Consider the following 19063-nt stretch of genomic DNA (forward strand, 5'->3'; position numbering starts at 1 on the left):
AGGGTCTCGGAGACATTCAAGGTGGGGGACCCATCGGCAGAGCCGATTTGGGGGCCCCCACCATGAGCCTGCCTCCCCTGGGGGTCAGGCCATAGCCAGGCCCTCCACGTGGCTGTGGATGTGGGCTGTGCTGGACACGCCGCTCTCGCCTTTGTAACTTTTGGGGGCCCGGCTGGCTTTCAGCAGGACCAGGAAGGTGTCTGTGGAGATGGCCCCAAACTCAAAAGTGAAGGTGCCATAGAAGACCAGGACATCGATGATGAACATCCACTCGCACAGGGCAGCCACGTGCTGCAGCACAAAGCTCTCCTGGATGAAGAACACGCCACCTGAGGGCATCCCTGTCAAGGAAAGCACAGCTGGACCCCCACCACCCCATGGAGGACCACCTCCCGCTGCCACTGCACGCTGGGGCGGCCCTGAGCAGCCCCCCTCTGCAGGAAACACACCACCACCACCCCTAAACCCAAGAAACCCCACATGCTTCCCCCAGCACCGGGAGGGCCTCGGCAACAGGTGAGGTGGTGGCACAGGTGCCCAAACCAGCCTCAGTAAATCATGGGACTGACACCAGGCGGGGATTTTCTGAAGAGGCCAGGGCAGGGGGAACTCAGGTTGTAGCCCTCAGGGCAAGCCGAGTGCCCGGCTGCCTCACCCCCCCCACACACACCCTCGCCTCTTCCTCAAACCAGGCTGATGCTCCCATCCTCCGGTGGAATGCAGGCAAAGCTGATAAAATTCATTAGCCCTCCATCCCCTGGGTAAGGGGGTTTGGGCTGCTGCATCCCAGCCCCGCAGCACCCCTCCATCCCTCTGCACTGATGGCTGGCTCACCCCAGAGAGGGGCCTGCTCCCTCTCCTCCAGGTCCTACTGCTGTCAGAGCTTCTTTATGCTTTTCTCATCCCCACTGAGGATCTCTAGAGAAATGTACTGCCAGAGCCACCACGGGTGAGGGGAGAAGGCAGGCACATCCCCCAGCCCCCAGGTGAAGCCTCCGGCAGTACCCTGACCTGACCCAAGGACCTGACGTGCACAGGGCAGAACCATCTGCTCACTCCCTCCATCCCACCAGGAGAGGTCCCAGCCCTTTCCCCACACTGTCCCTACCACAGCTCACTGCTTTCCCACTTCCAGTCCCCAGTGCTCACAGAGCAGTACGGCCACGGCAGACGGGCACCAGTCCTGTCTCCCTTGTCCTTACATGCCCTGCTCGTCCCTCCCAGCTGGCACAGCCCCATGGCACTCCTGCCCTTCCCAGCTCCCTGCCTGCTTCCCAGCCCGCCTGCCTGCTACGGTGACAAAGTGGGACCCTCTGGCACATCCCAGGCCCACCAGCACCCCCCAGGCTCCTCCTGCACTGCTCGCTCCGGCCAGACCCCAGCCAGACTCTGGGACCCATGGACACCACATGCTTTTTCCCCTTCCTGCCCAATAACCACCTCCTTGTTTCCCAATTTATCCCTAACCTCAGTCCCAAATAAGCTCCTGGCTCCCCAGCCACACACTCGGGACCATTCTTCCAGCCCCGCTCCGCCTGCTGCCATGCCCTCCCTTCTCGGTGTGGTGTTTGCAGACCCAGTGCCTGCTCACCGAGCCCTCCCTCGTCCCACGGGCAGGTCGGCTGGCGGGTGCCGGTGAGCCCGGCCTGGCACCTGCACAGAGAGCTTTTGTACTCAGCCTCAGCCATATAGGTAACTCAGGTGGACTTTGCATTGCGGAGGACTCAACATACCTTTGTCTCATTAAAAAAAAAAAAAAGAAAATTAATTAGCCCTTCCACTCTGTGAAGTGTGGGGCTGGAGCCTGCAGTGGTGGCTGGGTTGGGCTGCAGCAGCCAGAGCAGGGCTGGTTTGGGGTACCCCAGCGTCCCAAGAGATGCCCACCAGCATGCATTCCCCTCCTCAGCCCCTGCACGGCCCCGATACTGCTGCTCCTCCAGCCTACACCTGCAGTGAGCTGCCCGCCCTCAGCCCCCTGCCCAGCCCCTCTCCTGGCATTGTGCCTCGCTGCCAAAGGATGGAGGACGTGGGGCATGTACCCCCCACGAGGACCACATTTTGCCAGCCCATCCCGGATCTCCTCCCCACACCCTTCAGAAGGATACTGAAGACAAGGGTGAGGAAGGCCACAGCGGCAAGGATGCTACGTAAGTGGCCAGTCCAGTACTGCCCGCGGGTTTTGGCCATGCGGTAGGTGAGGATGGACTGCAGGAGCAGGAACAGCATGCTGGTGGGAAAGGCCACCCCCGCCCCGATGTAGTGCAGCACCTTGGCATGATCCACCTGCGCGGGAGAGACCATCAGTGCCAGTACCCCGGGACGCTCCCCCAGCACGGCTGTTCCAGGGGATGGACTTGTGCCCAGGCAGGGGTGCAGGCAGTGCCAGGAGCAGGTCCAGGCAGCTTGCCCGTGCCCGACTCCTGGCTGAAGAGCAGATTTAGACCCACTGTCTGCTGCTGGGATTTCAAAGCGCTTCTGTTTCTTTCATCCATGGGGTGGTAACTCCCAAGCCCCTTGGGCCAACAGCCCTGACGTGCCTGCGGGCATGGGGCAGGGGCTGCCCTCTGCCCTGAGCAGCATCTGGGGCTGCCTGCACCCCCTCCTGGGGGGTCACAGTCCTACCTTCAACTGGGGCACAAGGGGGACTGGGGCCAGCGAAGCTTCTCCCGGGGGGGTGGCGCCGGCAGCAGCCTCCTGCCAAGCGGAAGGGACCGGCTGCCACAGGCAGAGAGGAGGCAGCTGCCGGGAGGCCGGTGCCTGGCAGCGCAGGCGTGGGGGTGAGCGCCGCCATCAGCTGCCAAGCCCTGGCCTGCTCCGGACCCTGCGAGCGCAGGCTCTGCCCAGGCAGTTCCCTGGCATCGCCCCCCGAGCAGCAAACATCCACAGCGGGACGGCCAGGCGGCGGGAGCATCGGCAGCTTGGCTGGGACGTCCCTGCCCATGCAGGGTCACGCATCCACGGAGGGGACAGACCATGCAGAGGGTCTCAGATAAGGGTTAAACCAAACCCGGCAGCTTAACCTGGACCCAAAACTATGAGTGCACAAGCAAAGAGGAGTCCCAGTGCCTGGGGAAGCACAGTGCCTGGTGGAAGTGAAGGAGTGCACGGATGGGGCGGCTGGACCAAAACAACCACCCCAAATCCTACACCGCTGAGCGCTGCCACTGCCCCGCTCCAGCCAAGGGCCCCTCCTGCCCCTGGAGACCCCCCCGGGGAGATGCCTTACCTGGAAGTTGCCGACCATGGTGAGGCCAGCGGCACAGACCCAGCCGGTGGCCAGCCCCAGGGTGTTGAGGAGGGATGGCCCGAGGCGCTCCAGGAGGTGGGCGTAGCGCAGCAGCCCCACCAGGATCACTGCAGGAGGGTGACACAGCCCCATCGCACGCCGCTGCCTGCAGCACCCCCCCATCTGCCCCTGTCCCCCCCCCAGCCGGGGGGTGAGCTCTGCAGGGCACCCCACTCCCAGCCCCACTCCCCCAGCAGCGGGCACTTACCCATGAAGGAGCCCAGGCTGCAGATGAGGCTGAAGAAGCAGCTCTCAGGAGGCAGGGTGCCACACTTGCTGTGGGGACAAGGCAAGGCCCAGGAGGCCCTCAGCCAGGGGGCACTGGGGTGCTGCGCTTGTCCCCGTCCCCAGGACACGCTCCTGGGTTGCCCCAGAGCGACTCTTGGAGCAGCTCTGACCCCCAGCCAGCCACGTGCTCCCACCCCACAGCTGCTCACCTGACAAGGGGGATGTGGTCCAGCGTGCAGCAGGAGCCAGGGCTGTCCACACCGCACGACTGGTTGTAATTCCTGCCAGGAGCAAAGGGACAGGCTAGGAGAGCTGAGCTGCTGCCCCGGACACTCCTGCCTCCTGCCCACAGGCCCTGCAAGGGCAGCAGAGCTGCTCCCCAGCAAGCGCAGCCCGAACCCCGGGGATGTGCCCACACCCTGGGAACAAGCCCCTCCAGGGAGTGACCCACCACCCAACAGGGTCCTCTGGGAGCATCACGCCTGGGTTTCCACAGCCTGTCCCCTGCCTGCTGGCTCTGCTGCCCACCCGGAGTCCCTGCCTGCGAGGGGGAGGCCATGGCAGGGCAAGGGGCTGCATGCACCCGCTGGGTGCATGGGCAGGGGTGCTGGGCTCGGGGTGTTCCTGCAGCCCCACGCCCCAGGCGGAAGCAGGAGCACCCATGTGCCAGCCCCGTCGCACACGTCCTGGGGTGGGAGCAAGGGTGGAGTCGGGCACGCAGCCACTGACAGCTCCGGGCTTGCACAGGACGGGCGGGAACGCCAAGCTGAGCGGGAAACAGCCCCCATGGACACAAGCACCCCAGGGCAGTGCCACCTGGGAGGGAGGGAGCTGCCTGAGGAGCCGTGAGGAGCTGCCTGAGGGGGGACACGACAGGAGCAAGCCCCCAGGCTGCCCTGGGGAGCCCAGCACACCGGCAGGGCATCCCCCCGGGGGCCTGTTAGCAGCCCCCAGGGCTGCCGGGCTGGGGCAGGGCTCTGCTGACCGCAACTGCTCCAGAGCCCTGGAAGTGCCTCCTGCAGCTACAGACCCTATGAGCCCGGGGAACCAAGGACCCAGAGCTCTTATCAGCCCAAGACACCTTCCCATACCACAGCTGCTGCCTGTCACCATAACCAAATTCCTTCCCCCCCACGGGGGGTACGTGCCCCCTTGCCCTCCCAGCTGGCACAGACTTGCAGTGGGTTTTTGGGCACCTGTTTGCTGCAGCATCACCCAGGCACCCAGCATCTCTGCCTGGCACAGCTGAGCAGGGTCCCCTCCGCACCCCGAAGGCAGGGAGCCCAAAGCCCTGTGCCCCAAGAGGCCCCCTCAGACACCCCCAGCCCCACGGCAGGGACGGGAGCCATGGGGGTGCCAGCGCTGCCTTGCCCCTGGCCCAGGCTGACCATCAGCCACCTCCAGCTGCTCAGCAAGCACACGGTTAAAAAGGCCTTTTTGGAAAGGGCCGGGCTGGGCTCTGGTGTTTTTTCAGTCTCCTCATTTACTGGTGGCTTTGTTTTCCAACCGTGAAACCCCAGCAAGGCGTGGAGCCCCACGGCCTCCTCAAGGGCTGCTCTTGGGACTGTGTTTGGTTTGGGAGGGTTTTTTTTATTATTATTTTGTTTAAAGTGAGCAGCCTGAGGCCGGGAAGCATTATTCATCATTAAGGGCTGGCTGTGCGGCAGAGACAACCCGACACACACATTCTTCCCAGGGCAGAATCAGCCATCAGGCAGGAAATGGCAGCGGGGGTTTTTTTTTTCCCCTTCTCCTTCAAACACTCCAGCAAGAATTAAACTAACATGGATTTTTCTGGGCAGATTTTTAAGGAGACACAACAAGCCAAAAACCCTGCAGAAGAAGTTGCCAAGAGAGCAAACAGGGTTTTTTTCCCAGCCCTCGCCTCTCCCGCTCCTCATCCCCCATCCTGGGGTGCTGCAGGCAGCTCTGCCTGTGGGGTGGCCGGGCAGCGCAGGGCTCTCCCGTCCCCCTGGCACTGCCAGATTTAGCCTCAAGCAAGCAAGCCTCCAGCTTTTCCATGGAGACACACAGCCCTCTGTAATTCCCTGACCACTTATTTTCATACTTTCTCCATGCTGTGTTTTTTCAATGGCCTCCTTCTCCCTGGCTGGTTTGCAGCAGGGCTGGACCATTCACCGGAGCAGCCGTAACCGCAGGCGAGCCTTGGCGGGGGAGGGAGGGCAGCTTTCGATAGCCCTGCTTGGCCCTGGCATCCTCACTGCTTTGCAAAGGCAGGGCCCAAGCCTGCCAGCAGCTAATCCCCAAGAGGCTCTGCGCCCAAAAGCCACTCGCACGGCCGGACAGGAGACACATGCCCTGGGGTGACTGCGCCCCATCACTGTCACCACCATATCTTCTGGGGGAGAAGGTGGCTCTGTGCCCAACTCGATGCTCCCACCTCTCCCGCCATCTCAGCCCCCTCTGTGGGCCAGCCTGGCCCCTGGACCCCCCTTTCAGCACAGTTACAGCGCAGGGGGGCCTCGGCTTCCCCGTGGTCCAGCACAGCACGGCACGGTCCCAGCAGGACAGGCCTGGAGGAGGACCCGACATTACCGGAGTCTTTAACTGAGCTGGTCCTCGGCGAAGGGCCCCCGATGCCCCCCCAGGCCTTACCAGTTGTGGACGGGGCAGATGTGGTTGTTGGAGAGCGCCATGGCGTACCTGGGGGAGAGACAGCAACAGGGATTACCACAGCCGCCCACCTCCCTGCATCCCTGCTCCCGGCCAGCACCCGGCGCCAGCCCCAGGGACCAGCCACGGGAGTGGGGCGTACGAGCCCTTGCTGCCTGCCAGGGGCCAGCGCTCACCCTGGGGCACCTCCTGGCTTTACAAAGCAGGAAAAAGAAAAGCAAGTGCATGACCCAAGCCCATGTTCCAGGGAGCTCTTGCTGCCAGAACCAGGTCCCCCTGCCCAGTACCCACATCCCCACAGAGATCTGCCTCCTGCTCTGGTTCAGTGTGGATGCAGCTGCTCCTGCGGGGCCTCTTCCCCTGTGCACTGCTGTGCTCCCCGGGCTCTGGGGGGGCGGCTCTGCCGCAGAGCCCCCCACCCCGGCATCGGGGCTCTCCACCAGCCTACAGCTGTGCAGGGTGTCACTTGATGGCCACTGGGCTCTGCCGTGCTTCCCCCGGCCCCTGGCTGGCGAGCACCAGGAGCTAAAAGAAGTCTGGAAAAGTAGCTGGTGCGTTGGCAGGGCATTTTGGGCAGATGAGCTCCATCGAGCATTTCACTGTGGAGTCACCCCTGAACTTCGGTCAGTGTAACAAGGGGTTCATAACATGCATCCTGCTCAGCTCCAGGGTGGTCTCGGCCCCGTGGCCTCCCCAGCCGGCAAGGAGCCCTCCTGGCCAGCAGTCATAGCAGAGGGTGGCCCCACGCTGTTCAAATCGCCGCCACCAGCAGCAGTAAACAGCTCAGGTTAAAAATAGGCCCCTACACCGGTAAGAAAACCCGTCTCCCGCCCGAGCTGGCCACGTAACAGCCAGGCTACGAAAAGGGTGATCCCAGCAGAAAGGCACCAGGGCAAAGAGCGGGACAGCTGGGGGAACCAAGGGTCAGCGCTGCCCTCCCCAAGGGCCGCCCACCAACAGCATCGCCCCCCGCAGACCCCTCGCCCAGCCACTTCCCAGCACAGGTCTCCCCCAAGCACCCAGTCCCTGTCCCAGCCCTCCGTGCCCTCCTGGGAGGAGGCAATAAGCCAAGAGAGGCACAAACGGGGCTGCCCTCCCCCAGCGGGATGTGCCCCCCCGCCCGGTCCCCCCTCACGGCTCTGCATCCCAGGCGCAGCCGGCGGGGCCCCGCATGGGCCACGCGCTCCCATCTGCAACCGCCTGGCCTCACCCTGCCCTTGTGCTGATGAGGGACACAGCGTCCCCCGGGAGGCTGCAGGACATGTTTGGGGACACAGAACAGGGCTGAGACCCCTCCTCCCAGGGCAGCTCTGGCTGTGAGGACCACAAGCAGCACCTCCCACCCGTGCTGCTCCGGCCTGGAGGAGCATCTGCCCCCCAGGGTCACCCACAGGAGACGGCCAGGGCTTCGCGGGGCATCCAGGGGAAGAACTTGGAGCATGAGTTCCCTGCACCAGGGTCAGCATTCAGCTTTGTTGTGAAGGATGTGGGATACCACAGGGGGGAAGCTCTCAGAGAGACCCGCGTGGTATGGGGTGCATTTGCTCCATCCCACACCCCAGAAAGTCCTATCACCTCTGCTGGGGCTCCCTGTGCCTTTGGGGAAAAGTCCCCGCCCAGTGGCCCCGCGGCAGTGGCACAGGGGGCCTGATGGAGCAGGACAGGACAGCCCTGTGTGACCAGCTGAGATCCCAGGGCCAAGGCCCGGGGACGGGAGCGGCGGGGTGGGCTTGTGCTGCTCACCCAGGTGACACAGCCTCTGCCCCCCGCACAAGGGACAAATGTCCCCTGGCCCTCCCATCCATCCCATCTGGGGGCAGGATGGGATGGGTGCTCATGTGCTGGTTACGGCCCTGGCGCTGCAGGACCTGGGCTGGTGGCATCGCTCCCAGGGCAATTCCCGTGCCGCCTCAGCATCGGCCGCGCGCCGGCCTGGACAGGGGCACGCGACCCCACGGGGTGTCAGGGGCGCGAGGCCAGGGAGGCCCACGCCAGCGCCGCTGCAGGGGATGCAGTGACCGGGCAGGGTGGCTGTGGGGGGACGGGGAGGTGCGGGAGCGACCGGGCGTGCAGAAGCGCCTCGACATGACACGAACCCACCGGTGCCCCGCAACCCCCCGCCCCGCAGCGTCCTCCAGTCCCCTGCCCCGCGGCATCCCGCCCCGCAGCCCGGGCGACCCCGGCCCCACCGCCGGGGGGGCGGTTGTGGGCTGGCGGCGGCCCCGGTCCGTCCCGCGGCACTCACACGATCCACATGCCGGTGATGGTGAAGGCGGGCAGCGTGACGGGCAGGATCGCCCAGGCCGGCATCCTGGGGCCGGGCATGCCCCGCCGGGCTACGGGCGAGCGGGGCCGCCGGGGGAGCCTCCCCGCTGCCTCCTGCTCCCCATGGGCGGCCGGGCCGGGGCCGGGCCGGGGCCGGGCGGGCGGAGCGGAGCCGCGCCGCGCCGGGACAGCCCAGCCGCGCCGGGACAGCCCAGCCCGGCCCGGCCCCGCCCCGCGGGCAGCGGGGGCCGCTCGGCGGCAGCGCCCGCCCCGTCCGGCGGGGCGCGGAGCGGGGCGCGCGGAGCGGGGCGCGCGGAGCGGGGCGCGCGGAGCGGGGCGCGCGGAGCGGGGCGCGCGGAGCGGGGGGGCCGGCGCGGCCCCGGGCGCCACGTGGCGGCCGCGCCGCCGGCCCGGGGGGACGCGGCGGCAGCCCCGGGCGGGCGGGGCTGGGGAAGGGCAGGCGGCGGGCGCGGAGCGGGGGTCGCAGGGAGCCGCTAACGCTGGGGACCGCAGGGCAGGCGGGCTGCGGCCGGAGCAACCCCGGGAGCGCGGTCCGCTGTCCCCTGTCCTCTGCAGGACGCGGCCGGGGTGGAGAGACGGGCTCCCGCTCCGTGAGACCCCCAGGGCAGGGACGTGCCCCACAGCGCTGGCATCGGCCCCAAGAAAAGAGCACGGAGGGGACAGCAGGGCGCTGCACAGCGGCAAACGCTCCCTCCCTGGAGCTGCAGCCTGGAGCAGCCTTTGCCAAGGCTGAATCGGATAGCAGCAGCTGGCTGCAGGGCGCTGGGGGCTCTCCCCCCAGCCCCAGATGATGCTCCCTCTGCCCCAGACACCATCCCTGTGCCCACGTCCGCGAGCAGGGCACTGTCTCAGTGCAGGGGTGAGGCAGGAGGTAGAGCACCAGGTAACGGCCGGGCACAGAAGACCTTGCTCAGTCCCCTCTTCTTCCTGGTGGGAAGAGGGTTAACACGGGCTCAGCCTTCCCTCCTGAAGACAAGGGTCAGTTTGCGCTGCTGCGTTGACTGATCTTGCGCTCTCTCCAAACGGCTAGCGACACTGCGGCTGCCTCACACACACTGCACGCCACCGCCCGCGCACGCTGTCCCGACCCGGTTAGCCTGACCTCTCCTTTCCCAGACGCTTTCTACAAATGGCTCAACTAGGGATCAAGTTTAGCAGCCACCCACCAACCCTGCTGCCCAGAGAAATTTTCATTTTTGTTATGTGAAAAACTTGGAACAGAGAAGAGGAAGCACGACTTCCCTTGGCAGAGCAGCCGTGCTGCGGCAAGGCCGCGGCACGGCCACAGCAGCCCCATTTCCCTATCGTAACTCAGCAATAACCCACCCTCCCACCCCGTGGCTGCTTGCGGGCGTGTGTTTGCAAGTCCCAAAACATACAGCATAGCCAAAGGGTGCATGCACCCCTTGGGCCCTGGAGCAGCGGGTGCTTGTGAAGCCTGCACCTTCCCGCTGCCTTCTGCAGAGGAGCTGCCCAGGAACAGCACCCGCCCTGGCCTGGGTGGGAGAGGAGCGTCGGCTGCCCACCACCGCGCCTGGGCCAGGGTGCAAGTTATGCAAGTGGAGGAGTAGTACTGCACACTGGGACTTGTAGTCTCAGGGGATCTCATCTCCCTGCGCGTTGAATCGTGCTCCAGGCAGCCTCCTTGCAGGCCCAGGGTCTCCCCTTGCAGTTCAGCACATCATTTCCCTGACCAGAACTGCGCTCCAGAACTTTGCCCCCGAGCCGGTCGTGCTCCCAAAGCTGCCCCCTGAACTTCTGCCTGCTGGCGGACAGCGGGCCTGGCCCTCCCTCTCCCGGCAGCCCCCACGGCCGCCCAGACAGAGGGTGGTGGGAACAATGCCGGCCCGGGCGGCGGGCGCCGGGCCAGCGGCACAGCTGCTGCCGCCTCCAGCAGCCTTGACGGGCCTCAGATTGCTCCCGGGCCACGTGGCGAGCGGTACAAACCCTGCCGGGCTGCCTTCCGCGCAGGTGGGGCAAAGGAGCGGGGCACAGGATACTTGAGGCTCTGCAGCGGGCACAGATTTTCCCATAGGAGTTCAAAAGCTGGCATTTCTAGGAGTGAGGGTAACTTCTGAAAAAGCCAGCTCACTGTTGGAAGATACTTCATGGAAGTCTTTCCTACAGACCAGATCTTCCGAGTATGCTCAGATTCCATTTAAAAATTGAATCTAAAAGCAGCGTTGCTTCAGTTTCAGAAGCTTCAGTGCCAAATTTATGTTTTACAGCCAGGGCTTATCTTTCAATAGGGCTTTTTCCCACTAGGAAGCTTCACACCAATGAGGACACCACCAGCTCCACAGTAACGCGTCCTACTGACACACTAAATCCCAATCCTCATTTCTATTCTGTTTCAGCAGTGGAAGTTCTTGATGTAAATGGGAACAGAAGATGTACGTAAATCCAAACTAGGGTGATGTTTGTCCAGCCTCTTCTGGAAAACAGTGAGTCAGACCCATAAAAATGAGAAAGAAATCCAAGACTAGAAAAAGTATATGCTGGGACAAACCTGAAGGCTAGCGTTGTGAACACCGCTCCTCACCAACAGCCGCTGGTAGTATGGCTGTCTTTTATGTAATTTTAGTTACAAATAGAGTTCAAGAGACTATCAATAAAATATGTATCACAGCACATGCTAGCTGTCAGTTGATTCTGATCTCCTTTCGGTTCAAACACTTTCCCTGTTATGTTTTCTCTGTAACACATGAAACCTCATTACTGCAAAATCCAAACAACATTCAAAGAATTTTCTTCTGGTTTTCCAGTCCCTTCCTATTTACAGTCTAGTGAAAACTGTTTAAAGTGCAATTCTGTCTGTCTTTCCAGCCGACATTCTTTCCATTCCAGTCCCGCTTCCTGCAGTTTCCTCGGGTGGCTTTTGCTTTGCACCGCAATTGTCTGAATTAAGATGTAATGCGCTCAGTAGAAACTGGGTTTGCAAACACGGTTTAAAACATAGCATCCCCCCAAACAACTATCTGAAGGCAGCAGGAAAAACTGGGCTTTGCCATTAGCTGACACCACTCCAAGAAGTCAAAGGACCGTCCAGGGATCAGAGGGCAGTAGCGCTGACATCAAGGCACTTGACGATTGAGCAATGGTTTATAAAGAGTTCATCATCTAAAGGTTTCAGTGTGCATTCTGGAGACAGCTCAGAAAAACAGAGCTGTAAACAGAAGTGAAGGCTCAGAAATCCAAGACAGAGAGGCGGGCTGGATACAGAAGGCCCATGGGCAGCGCAAGAATGAAAACACCTAAGGGCTGGAAGGACACAATCTGGAAGCAGTGGAGGGTGAGGAAGAGAGGGCTGCAGCAGTGAAAATATTCTAGGAATAGTGGAATGGGGTAAGGGAACCAGGATTTATTAACAGGACTTTCCTAGTATGCGCATTACTCTTCCATTACGCAATATTTAGACCTTTGCTCATCAACTCAAACAAACTCCAAGTTTTCAAACCCCTTATCAAGCCTGTAGGAGTCTCTTGGAATCCTTGCGATAGGGAAGGCATTGGTGCCTGACGCAGTTCTAAGGACACTGTGGCACTGTGTGGATTGCAACACAAAGTAGAAAATGTCAGGAGGGAAGTATGTGTGATTGCCCATATCCATGGCAAGCGTTAGCCCTGGAAGAGCCCAGGATCTCTCACGCCCTCTCCAAGTCAAAGTCTTATCAGTGGAAACGAGGATTTCTTCTTCATCAGACAGAAAATGCTCCTTTCTCCAAAGTCAGCCAGGTTGTCACTGAGGTCTGTGTTCTGGCTGCGTGCTGAGATGCCGCAGGGCACCTGCTCCTCAGCCCTAGTCTCTGTCCTCAGTCCTGATGGTACATGAGCACACATGAACATAACACCAGAAACTTTACAGCAGACACTTCTTGCCAGAAGGAAGAACAATCTAGCCGTTACAGCTCTGCTTTGCCCACGATAGGAACCATTTCTGCTTAGCCCACGATAGGAACCATTTCTGCTTAGCCCCTTGATGGCCAACCTCCACTCCACCCCCTTGGGTGGAAATGTCGATCTGCTGGAGGGTAGGAAGGCCCTACAGAGGGATCTGGACAGGCTGGATCGTTGGGCCGGGGCCAACTGTATGAGATTCAACAGGGCTCAGTGCCGGGTTGTGCACTTCAGTCACAATAACCCCATGCAATGCTACAGGCTAAGGGAGGAGTGGCTGGAGAGCTGCCTGGCAGAAAAGGACCTGGGGGTGTTGGTTGACAGCCACCTGAACATGAGCCAGCAGCGTGCTCAGGTGGCCAAGAGGGCCAATGGCATCCTGGCCTGTATCAAGAATAGTGTGGCCAGCAGGACCAGGGCAGTGATAGTGCCCCTGTACTCGGCACTGGTGAGGCCGCACCTCGAGTACTGTGTTCAGTTTTGGGCCCCTCACTACAAGGAGGACATCGAGGTGCTGGAGCGTGTCCAGAGGAGGGCAACGAAGTTGGTGAAGGGTCTAGAGCACAAGTCTTATGAGGAGTGGCTGAGGGAGGGAGCTGGGGTTGTTTAGTCCGGAGAAAAGGAGGCTCAAGGGAGACCTTATCGCTCTCTACAACTACCTGAAAGGAGGTTGTAGCGAGGTGGGGGTCGGTCTCTTCTCCCTAGTAACAAGGGATAGGACGAGAGGAAATGGCCTCAAGCTGCGCCAGGGGAGGTTTAGGTTGGATATTAGGAGAAACTTCTTCACCGAAAGGGTGGTCAGGCACTGGAACAGGCTGCCCAGGGAAGTGGTTGAGTCTCCATCCCTGGAGGTATTTAAAAGATGGGTAGACGTGGTGCTTGAGGACATGGTTTAGTGATGGACTTGGCAGTGACAGGTTAACAGTTGGACTCGATGATCTTAAGGGTCTTTTCCAACCTTAACGATTCTATGATTCTATGATTCATGAGCTGACCATTTGTTAGGGCAAGTCCCTCTGTGCTCCCTGCAGACAGAGCACTCTGTTGGAGGACCCTTGTAGATGGAGCCAGGGGGCTAGTAGCCGGGCACAGCACCTTGACAACTAAACTCCACTCTTCCCAAAGCTCTGAGCTGCAGAACCACGACAGAAAAGGAGTGCAACACTGGAGCATTCATTTACAGGATATATTTATTACACTGTAAAAAGTCCATTGGATTTGTAGCCATTTACTCTATATGTACACTGGCTGTACTCCCACCCCAACCATAGGTTCCTCTCAGTACAGTATACACTGGGTTGGAGTCATGCCCATGCCCCTCCCAGTCACCAGTGGGATTTCAGAGATTGGTATTATTGAGAATTTAGCCAACTAATCGAGAGAGGAGGAAGAACGGAGATGCAGCGCTTGCCAGGCAGCCAGCTCTGCTCTGGGCATGAGGGGGTGGAAGAGTGGGACATCCTTGCTGCAAGGCAGAAGCACAAGAACGACTACCAGGGCCTCAGGTGCAGGGGTGTTCTAGGTGGAGAAGAAGGTGGGCTCCCAACGACTAGAAGATGCAGAAGGGTGCAATCTCTGCAGAGCTTCCAAGAGAAAGCACAGCAGACTTGCTGGGCATCTGTCAGCAGGTGCCACAGATCCCCACATCTTCTCTAGCTGAAGAGGATGTTCTCCTAAGGAATGGGGCTGGACACCAAGAGGCCAATGTAGTGAGTGGTGGACAATGCAGCACTGCCGTGCACCCCGGGGGAGTGGCTCCCCAAGCACTGTTTGAGAGATGGCCATGGTGCTCTGCAATCAGCTCACGGGACTCTGCATTTCCTTCTTGTCTGCTCAACTAGGCAGAGCCTTCTGAATTTGCCCTCTCCCACCAGAAAGCCTGATTACATTTACAGAAGGAGGGAGGAAAGCAGTGCTGCCCCTACCAGACGGCTGCCTACTCCCGATCTGGCGTGGGGACTGCTGTGATCCATGTTGCAGAAGGAAAGCATGTGGCTACAGCAGACAAACCCTATGTAGCAAGCTGGGAGCTGCACTGTAAGCAACCACATTTCTACACAAAATTCTCAACCTGCTGAACCCAGGCATGCCCAGAGCCCAAACAAAGCAGTGCGACCAGAAGCATGGGCAGGAAAGCTAGGGAATGGCTGGGGAATTGTCCAGGGACTGGACTGAATAATTTGAGAGGCAGTAGTGTACTGCAGCCCCTCTCTGGTGTGACATCAAAGAGTTTTCCCTCTTCACCAGATGAACTGGTGGCAGCTTGGTCCCAGGCTGCTGGGTGCAGGCATTGCCTAGCCCCTGAGATTGTGAAGGCAGGAAGGAGACTGGTCAGTGGAACCGGGCACCCCTCCAAGAAGACAGGAATTTCTAGGTGGATTTCTAGGTGGTTGCCACAAGAGAGCAGCATGGGATGTGCTCCAGGGGGATTGTGGCAGCAGCCCTTCTGCTCAGGTTAGCATCATCTTCTAAAACAAACATGCCCGCTACCAGAGAACATTTGGCCAGCATCCTCCACCCACAGAGCTTCCTCAGCAGACAGTTCTCAGACACTTTCAAACTAATTGACTTCAGAGGTTGTCATGGGGTCAGTGGGCCGTGGAGTAGCTAAGAGGGGAACAGGAGAGGTGGCTTCAATAAGGGCTGGGTTGAGAATGATTGGAAGAGTCATAGGTGGCACCCCAACCTGCAGGGGGGAGGCAAGAGGCTGCAGGATGAGTGGTGGCTGCGCTGTCGTAGGAGGTATGTCTGTAACGGGGCTTGTCTTTGTTGGAGCTGATGCTGGGAAAGAAGGAGAGGCAGAGGTGCTGATGGTGGGTGAGGCAGGTGCAGTGGCTCTCTCAGACTCTGGAAAAAGGAAGAGACAAAATACATCCTTACACAGGCCCTGACAAAGTCACCTTTCAGCTCAAAGCTAAGCAGGGCTGAAGATCAACTCAGGGGCCTTTTCAGACTTGCACCTTCCATATACCTTCATACAAGGCCCTGAGGAGCAGGTGCCAATCACAGGCATTCTGCCCCAACCTCTGCCCACCCCAATATCCTCAGCAAGAAGTCCACAACCTATCCATTTGGAAGCACAACAGTTCCACAACACCAGAGGCCTAAGCACTGTAGATCACGCTAAACCAAGGAAAAGCAGATCCACGCTGGGACGGTGGTTCCAGAAAGAAGAAAACCAGACTCACCACTGGCACCAAGCTCACAGGGCTTCTCCAAAGGAGCCAGGTGGGTGGCTGGTCTTACATCCCCCACAGGAGAAGGGGGCAGGGCAGACACTATTGATTTCTGATGCTGCTGCTCCATTGGTATGCTGGGGACAGGATCTAGGAAAATAAAACAAGCAGTGAGCCCACACACCAGTTTGCTCACTCCTTTTGCCCACCCTCAGTTTTCCCTCCTTGTGCCAAGCTCCCACAGCCTCCTGCAACTATCATTTCATCAGCATCCAGGCACTATGGCAGCTGGGTACCGGACAAGGTGCAAGCACTGGGTCCAAGACCTGTTTTCTTAAGGTTTATCAGCCCCTCATACCTTGGATGACTGTCTGTTTGAAAAGCTCATCCCGCAGCCTAGGTAAGAAACAGTCAATCCGCTCCCAGGTGATCTCCCAGAGATCTGAGTATCCCGTCCGTGAGTCAGCACTGTGGAATATCCCAGCTGTATCCATTACAAGCAGCATATTCTTCAGAGACTCTGGGATGGCCTCCAGCTGTAATCAGAGACATTCCTCAGTACACAGAGAATGGACATATAGCAATGAACAAAAGCGCAAAACAGCTGACAGGCTGCCTTGGAAACAGAGGCCAAGGGGAGAGACCATGGAACGAAATGGTTTTGGAAGGATTAAAAGGTTAAAAAAAACCCAAACCAAAACACCTTTCAAGTTTAAGAAGGTTAAAACCGATGAATGGTTGTTCAAAGCACTGCAGCATCACTTTCAGCACCTTACCAGTAAGTCACTGGAGCCAGCATGCATGTATTTGTCCATAAAGTCCAGGATTGTCAGCCACAGGGCAGCAAAGGTGGTCAGTGAGAGCAGCGGGGAGAGGTGCTGTAGGAACACCTAGAAAAAACACACAACTACTGTCAACAAGTAGTATGAGGGCTGCTGCTCATAGCTTGACAAGCCAGTCTTGCAAATCTGGAATTCCCCCTCCTTGTGGCAGGCTAGGAGCATGCACAGGCCCAGCCTGAGGATGCCAGAGGCCTCCGCTCTTCTGAGCTGCATGTGTAGAGGACTGGATCTTGTCTTCTTTGCATGAGGCCACTGCAGTCTGCACAACCATGTCTTCCAGCCCTTCCAGACTCTCTGCCTTAGGTCAGTACTATTAGCTTGTGACATGCATCATTTCACCACTAGAACAGACTGTCTTCAACTAATGTCAGGTGAAATACTTCTCTCTCCATTCTTCATAAAGTCACAAACTCCTTCCTGACAACTTTGCCGAAGGCCATGATCATGGAGACAGTTCTGGAAAGAAGGCATGTCCCAACAGCAGAAGGTGGTGGAGAAGCCCGGCACTGAAGACAAACTAGCAAACTGACATCTATCCAGATCAGAGATGCTGAGAAGCTAATACAGCAAACAGTTTGGTTTTCTTGAGGCACATGGTTTCCCCTGAGCTTCCACACAGCAGAAGCACGCTCACCTTGGAGAGCAGTGTTGAGGCTCTCATCCTAGTTTCTTCCATCCCACCAACATCAGCTGGGCTGATGTTCTCAAGTAGCTTGGTTAGCAGAGGGAACAGCACCTGTTGGATCAGACACATTGATATTTCAGAGCTGAAAAATGACTGATGAGATTTGCATAGACAGCCTTACAGGAAGGAGCTGACTCTTGGGACTGGTGGCTTCTAGGCAGAGAGCATGGGAGAAGTAATGGGAAGTGGAAATGAGTGGATTCACTTCAATACTCCAAGAGGCTCTGTCAAAAGTCTAAGCAGAGAGGAACTTTTCACAGGATCAGAGTAGGGAACCCCTTGTCTGTTGTGGTGAACAAGCTGCTCAAGAAGGTGGTGCTAAAGTAGGACACCATTCTGCCACTCCTGCACACAGCTTTGGTCTTCATGACAATGCTGTCATGCCTACATGCCCAGCCCGGCCAGGAGGTTACCTTGTTGAAGCAGGACTCCCATTCCAGGGCATCCAGGGCCTGCAGGTCATGTACCAGGAGGGCCCGCTGCAAGTAAGTGAGTGCCTGCATCCGTACCTGGCGTCGGGCATCACAGCACAGCCAAGCAATACCTGCAAGAGAGGGATTCAGGGAAAAGCCCACAGATGAAGTGTCACATCCCTGCTTCCCTAGTCTAGGGTGAAAAGTCTAATGAAAATCAAACACTCTCTGGGGAAAAAAAAAAAAAAAAAAAAAGGATTATACTTGTTCCAGGCCACAGACTGGGAATCTACTGTCGGGTCCAGAATCAAGCTGGCAGCTAACTCATGCTAAAGATACCTTTCTGGATCTGATCCAAGTTCTTTTTCAATTACAGCAGACCCTAAAAACAACCTCCACCTGCTTTCTCCGGTTAGTTCTTGGCTCCGAAGCTTTCCTGAGTGCTGCCATTATTTTGGAAGTGTCTCTGCTCACTCTTATCACAAGGGGATGGCTTTACCCTGTAGCAAAGGACACCAGCAGTTGGACCACAGTGTTCGGGAATCTGCTTCGATTTTCCTCCCTGCTGTCTCTAGATGGCGTTGCTCCTCTGCCCAGGAGCTGTAGATGGTGGCCGCTCGTGTGTGCAAGGTGTGCATGAGGTCCAGGAGCTGCAAGCCAAGCATCACATTAAGCAACACACAGGACTTAAATTTTTGATGCAATCCTGGTCTCTGCTCTTCCCCAAACCAATGCTAAAAGGCTCACAGCTACTCAAGCTGCGAGTAGTATGTACATAACCATGTATAGCTATGAAGTTGGTGTCAGGCCCAGCTGTCTGTGCTCTCCCTAAGTGGTCAAGTGCCAGGCATCTTCAAGATTTGTGTCAGTTCAGTAGCCATGTCAATCCCATCTTCAAGGAACAGCATCCCAATCGTGCCAGGAGAAAGAATGGAGCCTTTCCTGGCACACAGCATTGACTCTCCCAGGCAGAGGGAGAAACCCAGGGATTCAGCTATGCTGTCCAGGGACAACTCTCTGCAACTTTTTTTTTTTTTAAAAACAAAACAAAACAAACAAAAAAAGCATGAAGCCCAAGCAAAGCTCCCTCAGAACAGCTCCATATGGGAAAATGACAGCATTTTAGTCACTTTACCACTGAAGTGAGGCCCAACAGCCTGGCAGTCAGCAGGCCTGTGCTTTCATACCTTTGAAGCATTAGCTAGAGAGAGAAATGACTCCCTCATCCCAGTCCTCTGTACTTGAAATCCCAGTGCCTCATCCCACAGGGCTTTCCCCTCTCCACAAGCTCAGATGCCCCATCAGGCTCCCCACTAATTGTAAATGAACCTCATGCCTCCAAATGCCCTTGATCCACATCCATCTTACCTACTATAGTGACTCACGGCTCCAGACCCCACCCTCCTCACTTTTCAGAGGACCTCTCTCTCCGCTGCTATTCAGCTTTTGCCTGTCCAAATTGCAGCCTTCCTCTTTCACTGCAGAACCACACAGTGCCACCACAGCCACCCTCTGCCATCCAGTGTGCACTAAGCCACGATGCAGCCCTCCCTCACCCCATGAAGAATCCCAGTGACTCCCTAGCAAGGCCCTGTGTGTGGGAAAGGAGAGGAGGAA

General features: G+C 58.5%; 2 protein-coding genes across 4 annotated transcripts in view; both read right to left on the reverse strand.

Annotated features, from left to right (window-relative positions):
* Nucleotides 1-84: 84 nt before the first annotated feature.
* Nucleotides 85-8473, reverse strand: TMEM150A (transmembrane protein 150A; the record flags this gene model as incomplete). Its single annotated transcript, XM_082308197.1, has 7 exons — nt 85-329; nt 2106-2283; nt 3227-3354; nt 3495-3562; nt 3724-3795; nt 6131-6178; nt 8394-8473. 7 exons carry the CDS (start codon nt 8471-8473, stop codon nt 85-87), a joined length of 819 nt encoding a protein of 272 aa, XP_082164323.1.
* A 5074-nt stretch (nt 8474-13547) lies between these two features.
* GBF1 (golgi brefeldin A resistant guanine nucleotide exchange factor 1) overlaps nt 13548-19063 on the reverse strand; it is a 108699-nt gene continuing 103183 nt past the window's right edge. For 2 of the 3 annotated variants that reach the window (XM_082308185.1, XM_082308187.1), the window contains 7 exons: nt 17946-18096; nt 17447-17577; nt 16983-17084; nt 16283-16396; nt 15865-16042; nt 15519-15656; nt 13548-15177 (listed from right to left, as the gene is read on the reverse strand). In XM_082308185.1, coding sequence (XP_082164311.1) covers nt 14891-15177; nt 15519-15656; nt 15865-16042; nt 16283-16396; nt 16983-17084; nt 17447-17577; nt 17946-18096 — 1101 coding nt within the window. In that variant the 3' untranslated portion in view covers nt 13548-14890. The remainder of the gene's footprint in view (nt 15178-15518; nt 15657-15864; nt 16043-16282; nt 16397-16982; nt 17085-17446; nt 17578-17945; nt 18097-19063) is intronic. The other variant, XM_082308186.1, reaches the window with a different exon arrangement.

The sequence above is a fragment of the Platalea leucorodia genome (genome assembly GCF_965183815.1).
Source record: "Platalea leucorodia genome assembly, chromosome: 4".
In the NCBI taxonomy this organism is placed as follows: domain Eukaryota; kingdom Metazoa; phylum Chordata; class Aves; order Pelecaniformes; family Threskiornithidae; genus Platalea; species Platalea leucorodia.